Source organism: Zosterops lateralis (genome assembly GCF_965231275.1).
Source record: "Zosterops lateralis genome assembly, chromosome: 29".
Classification (NCBI taxonomy): Eukaryota; Metazoa; Chordata; class Aves; order Passeriformes; family Zosteropidae; genus Zosterops; species Zosterops lateralis.
In genome coordinates, this window is record NC_139789.1 from 3,836,549 (window position 1) to 3,851,329 (window position 14,781).

The 14,781-nt window shown below is 65.6% G+C and overlaps 1 protein-coding gene across 1 annotated transcript; it reads left to right on the forward strand.

Annotated features, from left to right (window-relative positions):
• Positions 1–2,627: 2,627 nt before the first annotated feature.
• Positions 2,628–14,235, forward strand: USHBP1 (USH1 protein network component harmonin binding protein 1; the record flags this gene model as incomplete). The annotated part of the gene is made up of 14 exons (XM_083880175.1): positions 2,628–2,862; positions 3,463–3,659; positions 3,954–4,042; positions 4,467–4,594; positions 5,221–5,367; positions 5,528–5,812; positions 6,840–7,018; positions 7,809–7,888; positions 8,356–8,569; positions 8,675–8,903; positions 10,391–10,588; positions 11,338–11,429; positions 13,148–13,270; positions 14,073–14,235. Exons 1-14 carry the CDS (start codon positions 2,677–2,679, stop codon positions 14,233–14,235), a joined length of 2,310 nt encoding a protein of 769 aa, XP_083736301.1. The 5' UTR covers positions 2,628–2,676.
• Positions 14,236–14,781: the final 546 nt, after the last annotated feature.

Here is a 14,781-nt window from a genome sequence, read left to right on the forward strand (position 1 = left end):
GCCGCGCGGGGGCTGCTGGGAGTTGTAGTCCATCGGGCGCCCGGCGGACAGCACGGGAGGAGCCCCCCGAGCCCCGAAAGTGTCCCCACGCCCCCCTTCCCTCACTCACCCCCTTTCCCACCTCCTCTCCGTTCGTATTCGCCCTCAAAATCCCCCCGAGTCCCTTGCGCTCACCGCTGGCCGCCGCTCTGGCCCCGCCCGGTCCTGCCGGAAGTGACGCCGCGCGGAGGTTGATGGGAGTTGTAGTCCCTGAGGACCCCAGGCAAAGCTCCCCCCGCCCCACAAATGCCCCAATAGAGCTCGCTGAGCTCCCCCCGCACGCCAAATATGGTGTGTGCCCCCTGAACCGCCTCCTGAACCCCAAATATGGTGTGTGCCCCCTGAACTGCCTCCCGCACCCCAAATATGGTGTGTGCCCCCAAAACTGCCTCCTGCACCCCAAATATGGTGTGTGCCCCCTGAACCGTCTCCTGCACCCCAAATATCCACCTGCACCCCAAATATGGTGTGTGCCCCCTGAACCGCCTCCTGCACCCCAAATATCCTGTGTGCCTCCTGAACTGCACCCCAAATATCCACCTGCACCCCAAATATGTGTGCCCCCTGAACTGCCTCCCGCACCCCAAATATCCCGTGTGCTCCCTGAACCGTCTCCTGCACCCCAAATATGGTGTGTGCCCCCCAAAACTGCCTCCTGCACCCCAAATCCTCCTGCTCCACCCCCAACACCCACACTCCAAATCCCCCCTCAGCACCCCAAAACCACCCCCCTTGCACCCCAAATTCCACCCCAAATCCTCCTGCTCCACACCCTGCCCCATCCTGCACCCCAAATCCTCCTTCAGCACCCCAGAAATCACCCCTCAGCACCCTCCCCACTTCTCACAGCCCCCCCGGACCGCTCCCCTGAACCCCAAATCCCCAAATCCTCCTGCTCTGCACCCCACCCTCTCTGCACCCCAAATCTCCCCTCAGCACCCCAAAACCACCCCAAAACCACCCCAAATCTGCCCTCAGTACCCCAAATCCTCCTGCTCCACATCCCACCCTTCCCTGCACCCCAAATCCCCCCTCAGCACCCCAAACCCACCCCAAACACACCCTCAGCACCCCAAACCCTCCTGCGCACCCCAAAATCGTTGTGGGTGGGGGTCCCCGTCCCGCCCAAGGGGGCTCTGTGGGGTGCAGGTGGGGGTGAGGGGGCACACAGGGGGAGGTTCGGGGTGGGATTTGGGGTCTCGGAGCGCCCCAAAAGGGCCCCGGGCGGGGCAGGGCGGCAAATAAAGGAAAAGGAAATCCCAGCAGGAACGGGAACGGGGCCGGAGGCGACACCGGAACGGGGCCGGGACAGAGCGGGGCTGGGCCGGGACAGCGGGGACCCGCCGGGACTGGGACAGGCTGGGAGCGGCTGGGACCGACTGGGACATACTGGGAGCTACTGGGAGGTACTGGGACCCTCGGTATGGGACTGGGATAGAATGGAGGCCCCACAGGGACTGGGACACACTGGGACATACTGGGAACTACTGGAACTGACTGGGAACTACGGGGACCTTCGGTGTGGGACTGGGATAGAACGGGGACCCGTGGGGACTGGGACGTACTGGGAGCCACTGGGAGCTACTGGGAACTGCTGGAAGCTACTGGGACCCTCGGTATGGGACTGGGATAGAATGGGGACCCCGTGGGGACTGGGACACACTGGGAACGGCTGGGAGGTACTGGGAGCTACTGGAACATACTGGGACTGACTGGGACCTTCGGTATGGGACTGGGATAGAACACGGACCCCGCAGGGACTGGGACCGACTGGGACTGACTGGGAACTGCTGGGAGCTACTGGGACCATTGGTAGGGGGCTGGGATAGAACACGGACCCCATGGGGAACTGGGACCAATTGGACTGACTGGGAGGTACTGGGACCTACAGGGACCTGCTGGGAGCTACTGGGACCTTTGGTAGGGGACTGGGATGGAATGGGGACCCCGAGGGGAACTGGGACTGACTGGGACCGACTGGGAACTACTGGGACCTTCAGTATAGGACTGGGATAGAACGGGGACCCGTGGGGACTGGGACATACTGGGACGGACTGGGAACTACTGGAACATACTGGGACCGACTGGGAACTACTGGGAGCTACTAGGACCTTCAGTATGGGCCTGGGAGAGAATGGGGGCCCCATGGGGACTGGGACTGACGGGGAGGTACTGGGAACTCTTGGGACCGACTGGGACTGACTGGGAGCTCCTGGAACATACTGGGACCTACAGGGACGTACAGGGATGTACTGGGACCTACTGGGACCCACCAGGGGCTGCTGGGACCCTTGGTATGGGACTGGGATAGAACAGGAACCCCAGGGAGGAAACTGGGAGAGAATGGGAATCCCAAGCAGAACTGGGACATACTGGGAGCTGTTGGGATCTACTAGGACAGACTGGGACCTACTGGGACAGACTGGGACTTGCTGGGACCCTCAGTGTGGGACTGGGATCAAACAGGAACCCCAAGGGGAAAACTGGGAGAGGACGGGGACCCCGTGGGAAACTGGGACTGACTGGGACATACTGGGACTGACTGGGAGCTACTGGGAGCTACTGGAACTCTTGGTGTGGGACTGGGATAGAACAGGGACTCCGAGGGGGAACTGGGACATACTGGGAGCTACTGGGATGGAACCGGGATGGAACAGGATCCCCGGGATGGAACCAGGAACCTGGAGGGGAACTGGGGCCTACTGGGACCCTCGGTGTGGGCCCAGGACATCCCGGAGCCCCAGTTTGGAACCGGGACGTGTCAGGACCCCCAGGATGGAACTGGGACGTGCTGGGAGCCCTGGGAGCCACGGCCTGGAGGAGGTGAGTGGGCACAGCTGACCCCACACAGGGCTGACCCTACACGGGACTGACCCCACACAGGACTGACCCCACCCGGCCCCAGGGCTCCTCGTGGAGGTCTCCGGGGTGGGCTCCCCACCCGGTCCCGGGCTGGGCAGTGGCTGGGATGGGATGGGCAGTGGCCGGGATGGGGCAGTGGCCGGGATGGGCAGTGGCTGGGTTTGGATGGACAGTGGCTGGGTTTGGATGGACAGTGGCTGGGTTGGGCAGTGGCTGGGATGGGATGGACATTGGCCGGGTTGGGATGGACATTGGCCAGGATGGGACGGACAGTGCCCGGGATGGGGCACTGGCCGGGCTGGGATGGGCCGTGGCCGGGTTGGGATGGGGCACTGGCTGGGCCGGAGCAGTGGCCGGGTTGGGATGGACAGTGGCCGGGATGGGGCAGTGGCCGGCCTGGGATGGGCCGTGGCCGGGTTGGGATGGGGCACTGGCTGGGCCGGAGCAGTGGCCGGGTTGGGATGGACAGTGGCCGGGATGGGGCAGTGGCCGGCCTGGGATGGGGCAGTGGCCATACAGGGGCGGTGGCCGCGCCGTGTCCAAAGCTCTTCCCCGTGCCAGGACAGCCTGGCTGGTGTCACCCGCTGTGTCCCCGGGGCTGGGGACAGCGCCAGCCCGGGCCGGTCACCGCGGGACAGGCAGGAGGAGGAGGGTGACGAGGACGTGGCCGGTGACACCGAGGACACCCCGCGGGACCGGCCGGGGCCGCTGGCAGGGCTGACCCCGCGACAGCTGCGGCGACAGCAGCGCCCAGACAGGTACCGGGACAGCGGGACAGAGGGGACAGCGGGACAGCGGGGACGAGGGGACAGAGGGGACAGAGGGGACAGAGGGACAGTGGGGACAGCGGGGACACTGGGACAGAGGGGACAGATGGGACAGAGGGACAAAGGGGACACCGGGACAGCAGGAACACTGGGACAGAGGGACAGAGGGGACAGAGGGGACAGAGTGGACAGCGGGATAGAGGGGACAGAGGGGATACCGAGGCAGCGGGACCGAGGGGACACCAGGACTGTGCCACCCCTCACTGTACCCCCATCACCCCGCAGGGAGGATGATGATGATGACGAGCACGGCTGGGACGCCACCACCACTGTCCCCACTGTCCCCACTGTCCCCTCCACCAGCGGTGCCACCGGTACGGCCAACTCCTGTGCCACCCCTGTGCCACCCCGCGGTGTCCCCAGCGCTGATCCCGGCTGTGTCACTGTCATTGTCACTGTCCCCACCCCTGACCCAGCAGCGTCACTGTCCCTGTCGCTGTCCCCACGCCTGACCCGCAGTGTCCCTGTCGCTGACCCCGGCAGTGTCACTGTCCATGTCACTGTCCCCGGCAGTGTCCCTGTCCCTGTTGCTGTCCCGCAGTGTCACTGTCCATGTCACTGTCCCAGCAGTGTCACTGTCCCTGTCGCTGTCCCGCAGTGTCACTGTCCATGTCACTGTCCCAGCAGTGTCACTGTCCCTGTCGCTGACCCACAGTGTCACTGTCCCTGTCGCTGACCCACAGTGTCACTGTCCATGTTGCTGTCCCGCAGTGTCACTGTCCCTGTCCCTGTCCCCAGCGCACAGCCCAGACCTGTTCGAGGCCCTGCAGGACGCCGTCAGCTCCCTGGAACGGGCCGTGTTCTCCCGGCACCGGCAGCCACCGGCCTGGCCAGCGCCGGCCCCGGCCTGGCACCGAGCGGTGCGGGTGAGCCTGGCACCTCGGGGTCCGCCCAGTACATCCCAGTATCCCCCAGTACATCCCAGTGTCCCCCAGTACCGCCCAGTGTCCCCCAGTACCACCCAGTACCGCCCAGTGTCCCTCGTGGATCCCCCGGTGTCCCCACGCGTGCCCCAGGCATCGCCTTGGCATCCCCCAGTGTCCCCCCAGTATTCCCAGTACCCCCCCAGTGCCCTCCCTGATAATTCCCAGCATCCCCAGTATCTTCAATATCCCCCCAGTATCCCCCCAGTATCCCCCCAGTATCCCTACAGCTTCCTCCCCTATAACTCCCTAGTATCCCCAGTATCCTCCCAGTATCCCCAGTATCCCTGCAGCTTCCTTCCTTGTAACTCCCCAGTATCCCCCCAGTATCCTCAATATCCCCCCAGTATCCCCCAGCATCCTCCCAGTATCCCCAGTATCCCTCCCTAGTTTCCCCAGTATCCCCAGTATCCTCCCAGTATCCCCCCAGCATCCTCCCGCTATCCCAAATATCCCCCCAGTATCCCCCCAGTATCCTCCCAGTATCCCCAATATCCCCCCAGTATCCCTCCCCAGTATCCTCCCAGTATCCCCAGTATCCCTCCCAGTGACCCTCCTGTCATTCCCAGAGCCTGGAGGAGCTGAGCCGGCCCCCGGCCTGGTCACTCCGGGGGTGGCCGGGGGTGGCCGAGGTGGCCCCGGGGTTACCGGAGGAGGTGACAAGGAACGCGACCCTGCGGGCGGCGCTGCGACAGCGCGAGCAGGAGCTGGGCCAGGCCTCGGCGGCGCTGCGGGGGCTGCGGGGAGAGCGGGACCGCCTGCAGGGCAAGGTGGGGACAGCGGCGACACCCGCGGGTGGCCCCGGTGACACTGCCGGGGTGGCCCCAGTGACACAGCCGGGGTGGCCCCGGTGACTGAGCCCCGTGTCCCGTCCAGGTGCGGGAGCTGCGGGAGGCTCTGGCCGGGCTGGAGGAGCTGGTGGCCTTTGGGAGTGACACCCCCGGGGCTGGTGACACCTCTGGAGATGGTGACACCCCCGGGGTCGGTGACACCTCTGGAGATGGTGACATCCCTGGGCTTGGTGACACCTCTGGAGATGGTGGCACCCACGGGGTTGGTGACATCTCCAGGACTGGTGACACCGTCAGGGTTGGTGGCACCCCCGGGGTCGGTGACATCCCCGGGCCTGGTGACACCCCTGGGATTGGTGACACCTCCGAGGTCAGTGACACCTCCAGAGTTGGTGACATCCCCGGGGTCAATGGCACCTCCGGGACTGGTGACACTCCCAGGGTCAGTGACACCTCCAGGACTGGTGACACCCTCGGGGTTGGTGACACCTCCGGAGATGATGACACCGGCAGGACTGGTGACACCCCTGGGGTCAGTGCCACCCCCAGGACTGGTGACACCCACGGAACTGGTGACACCCCTGGGCCCAGCAGCCCCCCGGGGCCCCGGGGGAGTTTGGGGTCGGGGCATGGTTGGGGGGTCCTGCCCTGGCACGGGGCTCTGGTGTCCCCTCTGCAGGATGTCACCTGGGGTGGTGACAGTGCTCGGCCCCATGGGATGGAGCCCCTCGGGATAAAACCCCATGGGATGGAAACCCTTAGGATAAAACCCCATGGGATGGAAATCCTTAGGATAAAACCCCATGGGATGGAAATCCTTAGGATAAAACCCCGTGGGATGGAGCCCCTCGGGATAAAACCCCATGGGATGGAGCCCCTTAGGATGAAACCCCTTGGAATGCAGCCCCCAGGCTCTGAGCCCCATGGGATGAAGCCCCTCGGGACGCCCCCCCTCGCTGTCCAGCCCCACACCCCGCTGTCCCCCCGGCCCTCGGTGGGCCCCAGGTGGGAGCAGGAGCAGGAGGAGCGGCTGCAGCAGCTGCAGGGGTGAGTGTCCCCAAATCCCTGAGTGCCCCCAAAATCCCCCCCAAATCCCCCAATTTCCCCAAACCTCCGAGTCCTCCCAAACCCTCCAAGTCCCCCCAAACTCTGGAGTCTTGCCAAACCCTCCAAGCCTCTCCCACGTTCCCCAAGTTCCCCTGAGTTCCCACAAACCCCCCGAGCCACCCCAAAAACCCGAACTCCCCACCCCAAATCCCCCAAATCCTCTAATTCCTCCAAACCCCCCGAGTCCGCCCCATATCCTCCGAGTTCTCCAAACCCGCCAAGCCCCTGCGACCCTCCCCCGAGTTTCCCCAATCTCCCCCAGTTCCCCCCAATCCCCCGGTTCCCCCCAGTCCCCCGCCCTGGGGACACTGATGTCGCGGTGTCGCAGGGCGCTGTCGCGGCTGCAGGAGGCGAACCGGGAGCTGACGGCGGCGCTGGGCGAGTGCAAGGGCGAGGCCGAGCGGCTGAGCCACGGCCTGGGGCTGCGGGCGGCCAGAGACACCGCCCTGAGGCTGGCACTGCGCTGCAGGTGACAATGACAGCGACAGGGATAGGGGACAGTGGCAGGGGACAGGGATAGGGGACATGGGACAGGGGCTGCGGGCGGCCAGGGACACCGCCCTGAGGCTGGCACTGCGCTGCAGGTGACAGGGATGGGGACAGGGGACAGGGACAGGGACAGGGGCTGCGGGCGGCCAGAGACACCACGCTCAGGCTGGCACTGCGCTGCAGGTGACAGGGGTGGGGACAGGGGACAGGGGACAGGGACAGGGGCTGTGGGCGGCCCAGGACACAGCCCTGAGGCTGGCACTGCGCTGCAGGTGACAGGGATAGGGGACAGGGATAGGGGACAAGGACAGGGGACAGGGGATAGGGACAGGGGCTGCGGGCAGTCCACAACACCGCCCTGAGGCTGGCACTGCAGGTGACAGGGACAGAGGACAGGCACGGAGACAGGGGTGGGACAGGGGACATGGGACAGGGCTCTGAGGCTGGCACTACACTGCAGGTGACAGAGACAGGGGACATGGGACAGGGGATAGGGGACAGGGGACAGGGGCTGCGAGCAGCCTGTGACATGGCCCTCAGGCTGGCACTGCACTTCAGGGACAGGGACAGCAACAGGGGACAGGGGATAGGGGCAGGGGTAGGGGACAGGGACATGGGACAGCTGACAGGGGTGGGGACAGGGGTGGGGTTGGGGACAGTCCAGTGAGACCTTCGGGATGGGGACAGGAACAGGGGTGGGGATGGAGCTGGGGACAGGGCACAGGGGTGGGGACAGGCAGGGGACAGCCCCCTGAGCCCCTCGCCCCCAGCGAGCGCTGTGGCGGAGCCTACGCCGCCCTCCTGGAGCTGGTGAAGGCGAAGGTGACACCGGGGGATGGCACCGGAGGGGGTGAGTGACACCGGGGACACCGGGGGACACCGGGGGGACATGGGGAACTGGGGGACACTGGGGGATACTGGAGATACTGAGGATACTGGGAGAATGCTGGGGGGATACTGAGGAATTATAAGGGAGGAGGCTGAAGGGATACTGGGGATATTGGAGGAATACTGGGAATTATTAGGGAGGGTGCTGGGAGGGATACTGGGGGGATACTGGGAGGGTGTTGGGAGGATACTGGAGATACTGGGAGGATACTGGGGGGATACTGGGAGGGTGTTGGGAGGATACTGGGGATACTGGGAGGGATACTGGGGGGATACTGGGAGGGTGTTGGGAGGATACTGGGGATACTGGGAGGATATTGGGGATACTGGGGAGTTATAAGGGAGGAAGCTGCAGGGATACTGGGAGGATACTGGGGGGATACTGGGAATACTGGGGGCCAATCATGGACAATGCCTGAGGGGATGCCTGACCCACACATGCGGACACTGGGGGCTGCACGAGCCATACTGGGCGGCACTGGGAGTACCTCGGGGGGCACCCAGGGCCCTTTTGGGACCCCCCAACACCCCCCACCCCCCCCACAGCCACACCCGGCACCACAACAGACCCGGACCCCGAACTCCCACAACCACCGGAGCCCAAACCCCACCATGACCCCACGGACATCCCGGGGGCTCCCAGGTACCGGGGGGCTCACGGGTACCGGGGGGCTCGGGGGGGTCCCGGCTCTGATCCCCCCACCCCAGGGGTCTCCCCGAGCCCACCGCAGCCCCGCTCACCCCGCAGCCCCCCGGGCACGGAGGAGGCAGCGCTGCGGGAGCACATCCGGAGGCTCCGCGCCGAGCAGGCGGCCGTGGAGGGGTCACTGCTGGACACCCCCGAGCCCCCCGAGAGCCCCCCGGGCCGGGACCCCCGCGGCAGGGCCGAGAGGGCGCTCAGGGGGGCGCAGGAGCTGCTGCCCGCCTGGAGGAGGCCCGAGAAGGAGGAGCTGCTCAGGGAGCTGGCCGAGATCAAGGTGGGGTTTGGGGGCTGGGCTGGGTCATGTCCTGGGTCCTTCCTTGGATCCCTCCCTGGATCCTTCCCTGGGTATCTCCATGGATCCCTCCGTGGATCCTTCCCTGGATCCTTCCCTGGGTCCCCCCCTGGATCCCTCCCTGCGACCCTCCATGGATTTTTCCATAGATCCCTCCCTGGATCCCCTCCTGGATCCCTTCCTGGATCCTTCCCTGGGTTCCTTCCTGCGACCCTCCATAGATTTCTCTATAGATCCTTTCCTGGGTCTCTCTATGGATCCCTTCCTGGGTCCTTCCCTGGATCCCTCCTGTGATCTCTCCATGGATCCTTTCCTGAGTCCTTCCCTGGATCCCTTAATGGATCCCTCCCTGTGACCCTCCATGGATTTCTCCATGGATCTTTCCCTGGGTCCATTCCTGGGTCTCTCTGTGTATCCCTTCCTGGATCCTTCCCTGGATCCCTCCTGTGATCTCTCCATGGATCCTTTCCTGAATCTTTCCCTGGATCCCTCTATGGATCTCTGAGTCCTTCCCTGGATCCGTCCCTCAGACCCTCCATGGATTTCTCTATTGATCCCTGCCTGGATCCTTCCCTGGATCCCTCCCCTGAACCCCTCTGCGGATCCCTGAATCCTTCCCTGGATCTCTTCCTGAGTCCTTCCCCTCATCCCTCCATGGATCCCTGGATCCTTCCCTGCATCCCTCCATCAACCCCTCCCTGGATCCTTCCATAAGTCCCTCCCTGGATCCCTGAATCCCTCCCTGGATCTTTCCCTGCATCCCTCCATGGATCCCACCCTGGCTGCCCCCCCTGCCCGTGCCTCAGTTTCCCCGTTTCCCTGCCCCCCTGCCATTGCCAGGAGGCGCTGGCGGAGCTGCGGACGCCCCTGCAGCTGGCAGAGCGGGATTTCTCCTCCCTGGATCCCTCCCTGGATCCTTCCCCAAATCCCTGACTCCCTCCCTGGGTCCCTCCCTAGATCTCTCCACAGATCCCTTCCTGGATCCTTCACTGGATCTCTCCATCAATCCCTCCCAGGATCCTTTCCTGAATCCTTTCCTGGATCCTTCCCGAGGGCCCTCCCTGGATTTCTCCCTGAATCTCTCCTTGGATCCTTCCCTGGCTCCTTCCCTGGATCCCATCCTGTCCCCCCCCAGCCTGTGCCTCAGTTTCCCTGCCCCTCTGCCGTTCCCAGGAGGCGCTGGCCGAGCTGAGGAGAAATCCTCCCTGGATTTCTCCCTGAATCCCTCCCTGGCTCCTTCCCTGGATCCCATCCTGTCCCCCCCCTGCCCGTGCCTCAGTTTCCCTGCCCCTCTGCCGTTCCCAGGAGGCGCTGGTGGAGCTGCGGACGCCCCTGCAGCTGGCACAGCGAGATTTCTCCTCTCTGGATCCCTCCCTGGTCCCCTGAATCCCTCCCTGGCTCCTTCCCTGGATCCCATCCTGTCCCCCCCTGCCCGTGCCTCAGTTTCCCTGTCCCTCTCTCACCCCCAGGAGTCTCTGGCGGAGCTGCGGACGCGGCTGCAGCTGGCGGAGCGGGAGAAACGAGCCCTGGAGCTGCTGCTGGCGGGGCAGGGCCCGCGGGAGGCCGCGCTGCGCCTCCTGCTCCGGTACCGGCAACGGGAACGGCACCGGGACCGGGACGGGACCGCCGGGAGCTCCGGGAGCGGCTCCGGGAGCAGCTCCGAGGAGGTGGGGATGGATCCCCCGGGGATGGATCCCCTGGGGTAGATCCCAAAGGGGGTGGGGATGGATCCCAAAGGGGGCGGGGGTGGATCCCGGGGGGTGGGGATGGATCCCAAAGGGGGTGGATCCCAAAGGGGGTGGGGATGGATCCCGGGTGGGGATGGATCCCAAGGGTGGGGATGGATCCCCTGGGGTGGATCCCGGGGGGTGGGGATGGATCCCAAAGGGGGTGGATCCCAAAGGGGGTGGGGATAGATCCCAAAGGTGGGGATGGATCCCGGGGTGGGGATGGATCCCAAAGGGGGTGGGGATGGATCCCAAAGGGGGTGGGGATGGATCCCGGGGTGGGGATGGATCCCAAAGGGGGCGGGGGTGGATCCCGGGGGGTGGGGATGGATCCCAAGGGTGGGGATGGATCCCCTGGGGTGGATCCTGGGGAGTGGGGATGGATCCCAAAGGGGGTGGGGATGGATCCCGGGGTGGGGGTGGATCCCATGGAGGTGGGGATGGATCCCGGGGTGGGGGTGGATCCCCTGAGGTGGATCCCCTGGAGGTGGGGATGGATCCCGGGGTGGGGATGGATCCCAAAGGTGGGGATGGATCCCAAAGGGGTGGGGATGGATCCCGGGGTGGGGATGGATCCCAAGGGTGGGGATGGATCCCGGGGTGGGGATGGATCCCATGGGGTGATCCCCGGGATTCAGGGGGTCCCCAGGGGTCCCCAGCGATGGGATCCACCCCGGGGGTCCCTGCAGGAGCCGTGGATGGGCCGGGGGGCAGCGCTGGCCCCACAGAACCGCCCCAACCCCGAGAGAACCCGGGAGGAGCTGCTGAGGATCCGGGCCAGGCGAGGGACGGGAATTGTGGGGACAGGAGTTGTGGGGACGGGAACGGTGTGGGGCTGTGATGGGCACTGGGGTGGCACTGGGGTGACATGGGGTGACACTGGGGTGGCACTGGTGACACGGGTGTCCCCAGGACGGAGCAGCTGCTCTGGATCCGGGCAAGGCGAGGGCTGGGGATGGTGTGGGGCTGGGAAGTCTGGGGCCTGGGAATTCCATGGGGTTGGGATTCTGTGGGGCTGGGAATGGTGTGGGATTGGGAATTGTGGGGCTGGGAATGGTGTGGGGCCAGGAATTCCATGGGGCTGGGATGGGCACGGGGGTGGCACTGGTGACACGAGTGACATGGGTGACATGTGTGTCCTCAGGACGGAGGATCCGTGGGACCGGGAACGGTGCTGGGGGGGGCACAAGGGTGACACTGGGGTGACACGGGGGTGACACAGGGAGGGCACGAGGGTGACACTGGGGTGACACTGGGGTGACACGGGTGACACAAGTGACATGGGGTGACACAGGGAGGGCATGAGGGTGACACTGGGGTGACACAAGTGACATGGGGTGACACAGGGAGGGCACGAGGGTGACACTGGGGTGACACAAGTGACATGGGGTGACACAAGTGACATGGGGTGACACTGGGGTGACATGGATGACATGGGAGTGGCACTGGGGTGACATGGGGGTTATATGGGTGACACTGGTGACACGGGTGTGGCACTGGGGTGACACGGGTGACACGTGTGTCCCCAGGATGGAGGAGGATCCCTGGGACCGGGAATTCCGTGGGGCTGGGACGGGCACGGGGGTGACACGGGGGTGACAGAGGAGACACGGGGGTGACACTGAGGTGGCACTGGGGTGGCACAGGAGACATGGGGGTGACATGGGGGTGGCACAGGAGACACAGGGGTGACACTGGGGTGACACGGGTGACACGGGGTGGCACTGGGGTGACACGGGTGACACGGGGGTGGCACAGGAGACATGGGAGTGACATGGGAGTGACACGGGGGTGGCACTGGGGCCACGGGGGTGACACAGGGGTGACACGGGGGTTACACGGGGGTGACACGGGGGTGACACGGGGGTGACACTGGGGTGACACTGGAGACACGGGGTGACACTGGGGTGACACAGGAGACATGGGGGTGACATGGGGGTGGCACAGGAGACATGGGAGTGACATGGGAGTGACACGGGGGTGACATGGGTGACACTGGGGTGACACAGGGGTGACACAGAAGACACGAGGGTGACACTGGGGTGACAAGGGTGACACTGGGGTGACAGAGGAGACACGGGGGTGACACTGAGGTGGCACTGGGGTGGCACAGGAGACACAGGGGTGACACGGGGGTGACACGGGGGTGACACAGGGGTGACACTGGGGTGACACGGGTGACACGGGGGTGGCACTGGGGTGACACGAGGGTGACACGAGGGTGACACGGGGGTGACACGGGGGTGACACGGGGGTGACACTGGGGTGACACGGGGGTGACACGGGGGTGACACAGGGGTGACACTGGGGTGACAAGGGTGACACGGAGGTGACACGGGGGTGACACTGGGGTGGCACTGGGGTGACACGGGGGGTGACACGGGGGTGACACGGGGGTGACACGGGGGTGACACGGGGGTGACACGGGTGACACGGGGGTGGCACAGAAGACACGAGGGTGACACGGGGGTGACACGAGGGTGACCCGCGTGTCCCCAGGACGGAGCAGCTGCGCGGCCGCGCGGAGGAGCTGGCCCTGGCGCTGGAGCGGAGCAGCGCCGCCAGCAGAGCCCAGCACGGACACACTGTCACTGTCACCACCGAGCTGCTCCAGGCGCACAGGTGGGCTCGGGACACCCGCTGGGGACGGGTCCCCTCGCTCCCCGGTGTCCCCTAGGGTCCCCTCTGTCCCCTGTGTCCCCTCGGTCCCCGGTGTCCCCTGGGTGTCCTGGGTCCCCTGTGTCCCCTCGGTCCCCGGTGTCCCCTGTGTGTCCCGGGTCCCCTGGGTGCCCCCAGTCCCCTGAATCCCCGCCGGCTCTCCCCTGACTCCCAAAATCCCCAGCTCCTCTGACTCCCCTGACTCCCTGGATCCCCCGACTCCCTAAATCCCCAAATCCCGGTGTCCCCGACCCTCCCCAGTGTCCCCTGACTGTCCCTGGTGCCCCCTGACCCCGCAGTGTTCCCTGACTGTCCCTGCTGTCCCTTGACTGTCCCCAGTGTCCCCTGACCCCCTGACTTCCCAAACCCCAAACCTCGGTGTCCCTTGACCCCTGGTGTCCCCTAACTCCCCAAATCCCCAACTCCCGACGTCCCCTGACTGTCCCTGCTTTCCCCTGACTGTCCCCCATATCCCCTGACCCCACAAACCCTGGTCCCCCTTTACTGTCCCCGATGTCCCCTGACTCCCCAAGCCACCAACTCCCGCTCTCCTTTGACTCCCTAAACCCCAAACCCCGATCCCCCCTGACTCCCCAATGTCCCCTGATCGTCCCCGCTGTCCCCTGATGCCCTCGATGTCCCCTGAACCCCGGTGTCCCCCAACCCGCGCGGTGTCCCCTGACCGTCCCTGCTGCCTCCTGACCCCCTGACTGTCCCCGCTGTCCCCTGTCCCCTGGGTGTCCCCTGACCCCCCCGGTGTCCGCAGCTCCCTGGCCCTGGGGTACCGGGGGGCCCGGCGCAGGCAGGCGGAGCAGCTGCGGCAGCTGGAGGGGCGGGCGGCGGCTCTGCGGGACCGGCACGGCCGGAGGGAGCGGGCCCTGGGCCGGGCCCTGCGGGACCTGCAGCGCACCGGGGAGACCTGCGTGTAGGGGACCCTGAAATCTCCAGGGGGACCCCAAATCCCCGGGGGGACACCGAAATCCATGGGGAGACACCGGGCCCTGCGCGACCTGCAGCGCCGCGGGGAGACCTGCGTCTAGGGGACCCCCAAATGCCCCAAATCCATGGAGAGACAGACCTCGAAATCCCCGGGGGAAACATGAAATCCATGGAGAGACACTGGGGACTGCGGGTCTGGGGGACTCCAAAATCCATGGAGAGACCCCAAAATCCCTGGGGGGACCCCGAAATCCATGGGGAGACACCAAAATCCATGGAGAGACACCAGGCCCTGCGGGACCTGCAGCCCCACGGGGAGACCTGCGTGTAGGGGACCCCAAATACCCACGGGGACACTGGAATCCCCGGGGGGAAACCCGAAATCCCCAGGGGGACCCCCAAATCCATGGGGAGACACCAAAATCCATGGAGAGACACCAGGCCCTGCGGGACCTGCAGCCCCACGGGGAGACCTGCGTGTAGGGGACCCCAAAATGCCCCAAATCCATGGAGAGAGAGAGACCCCGAACCCATGG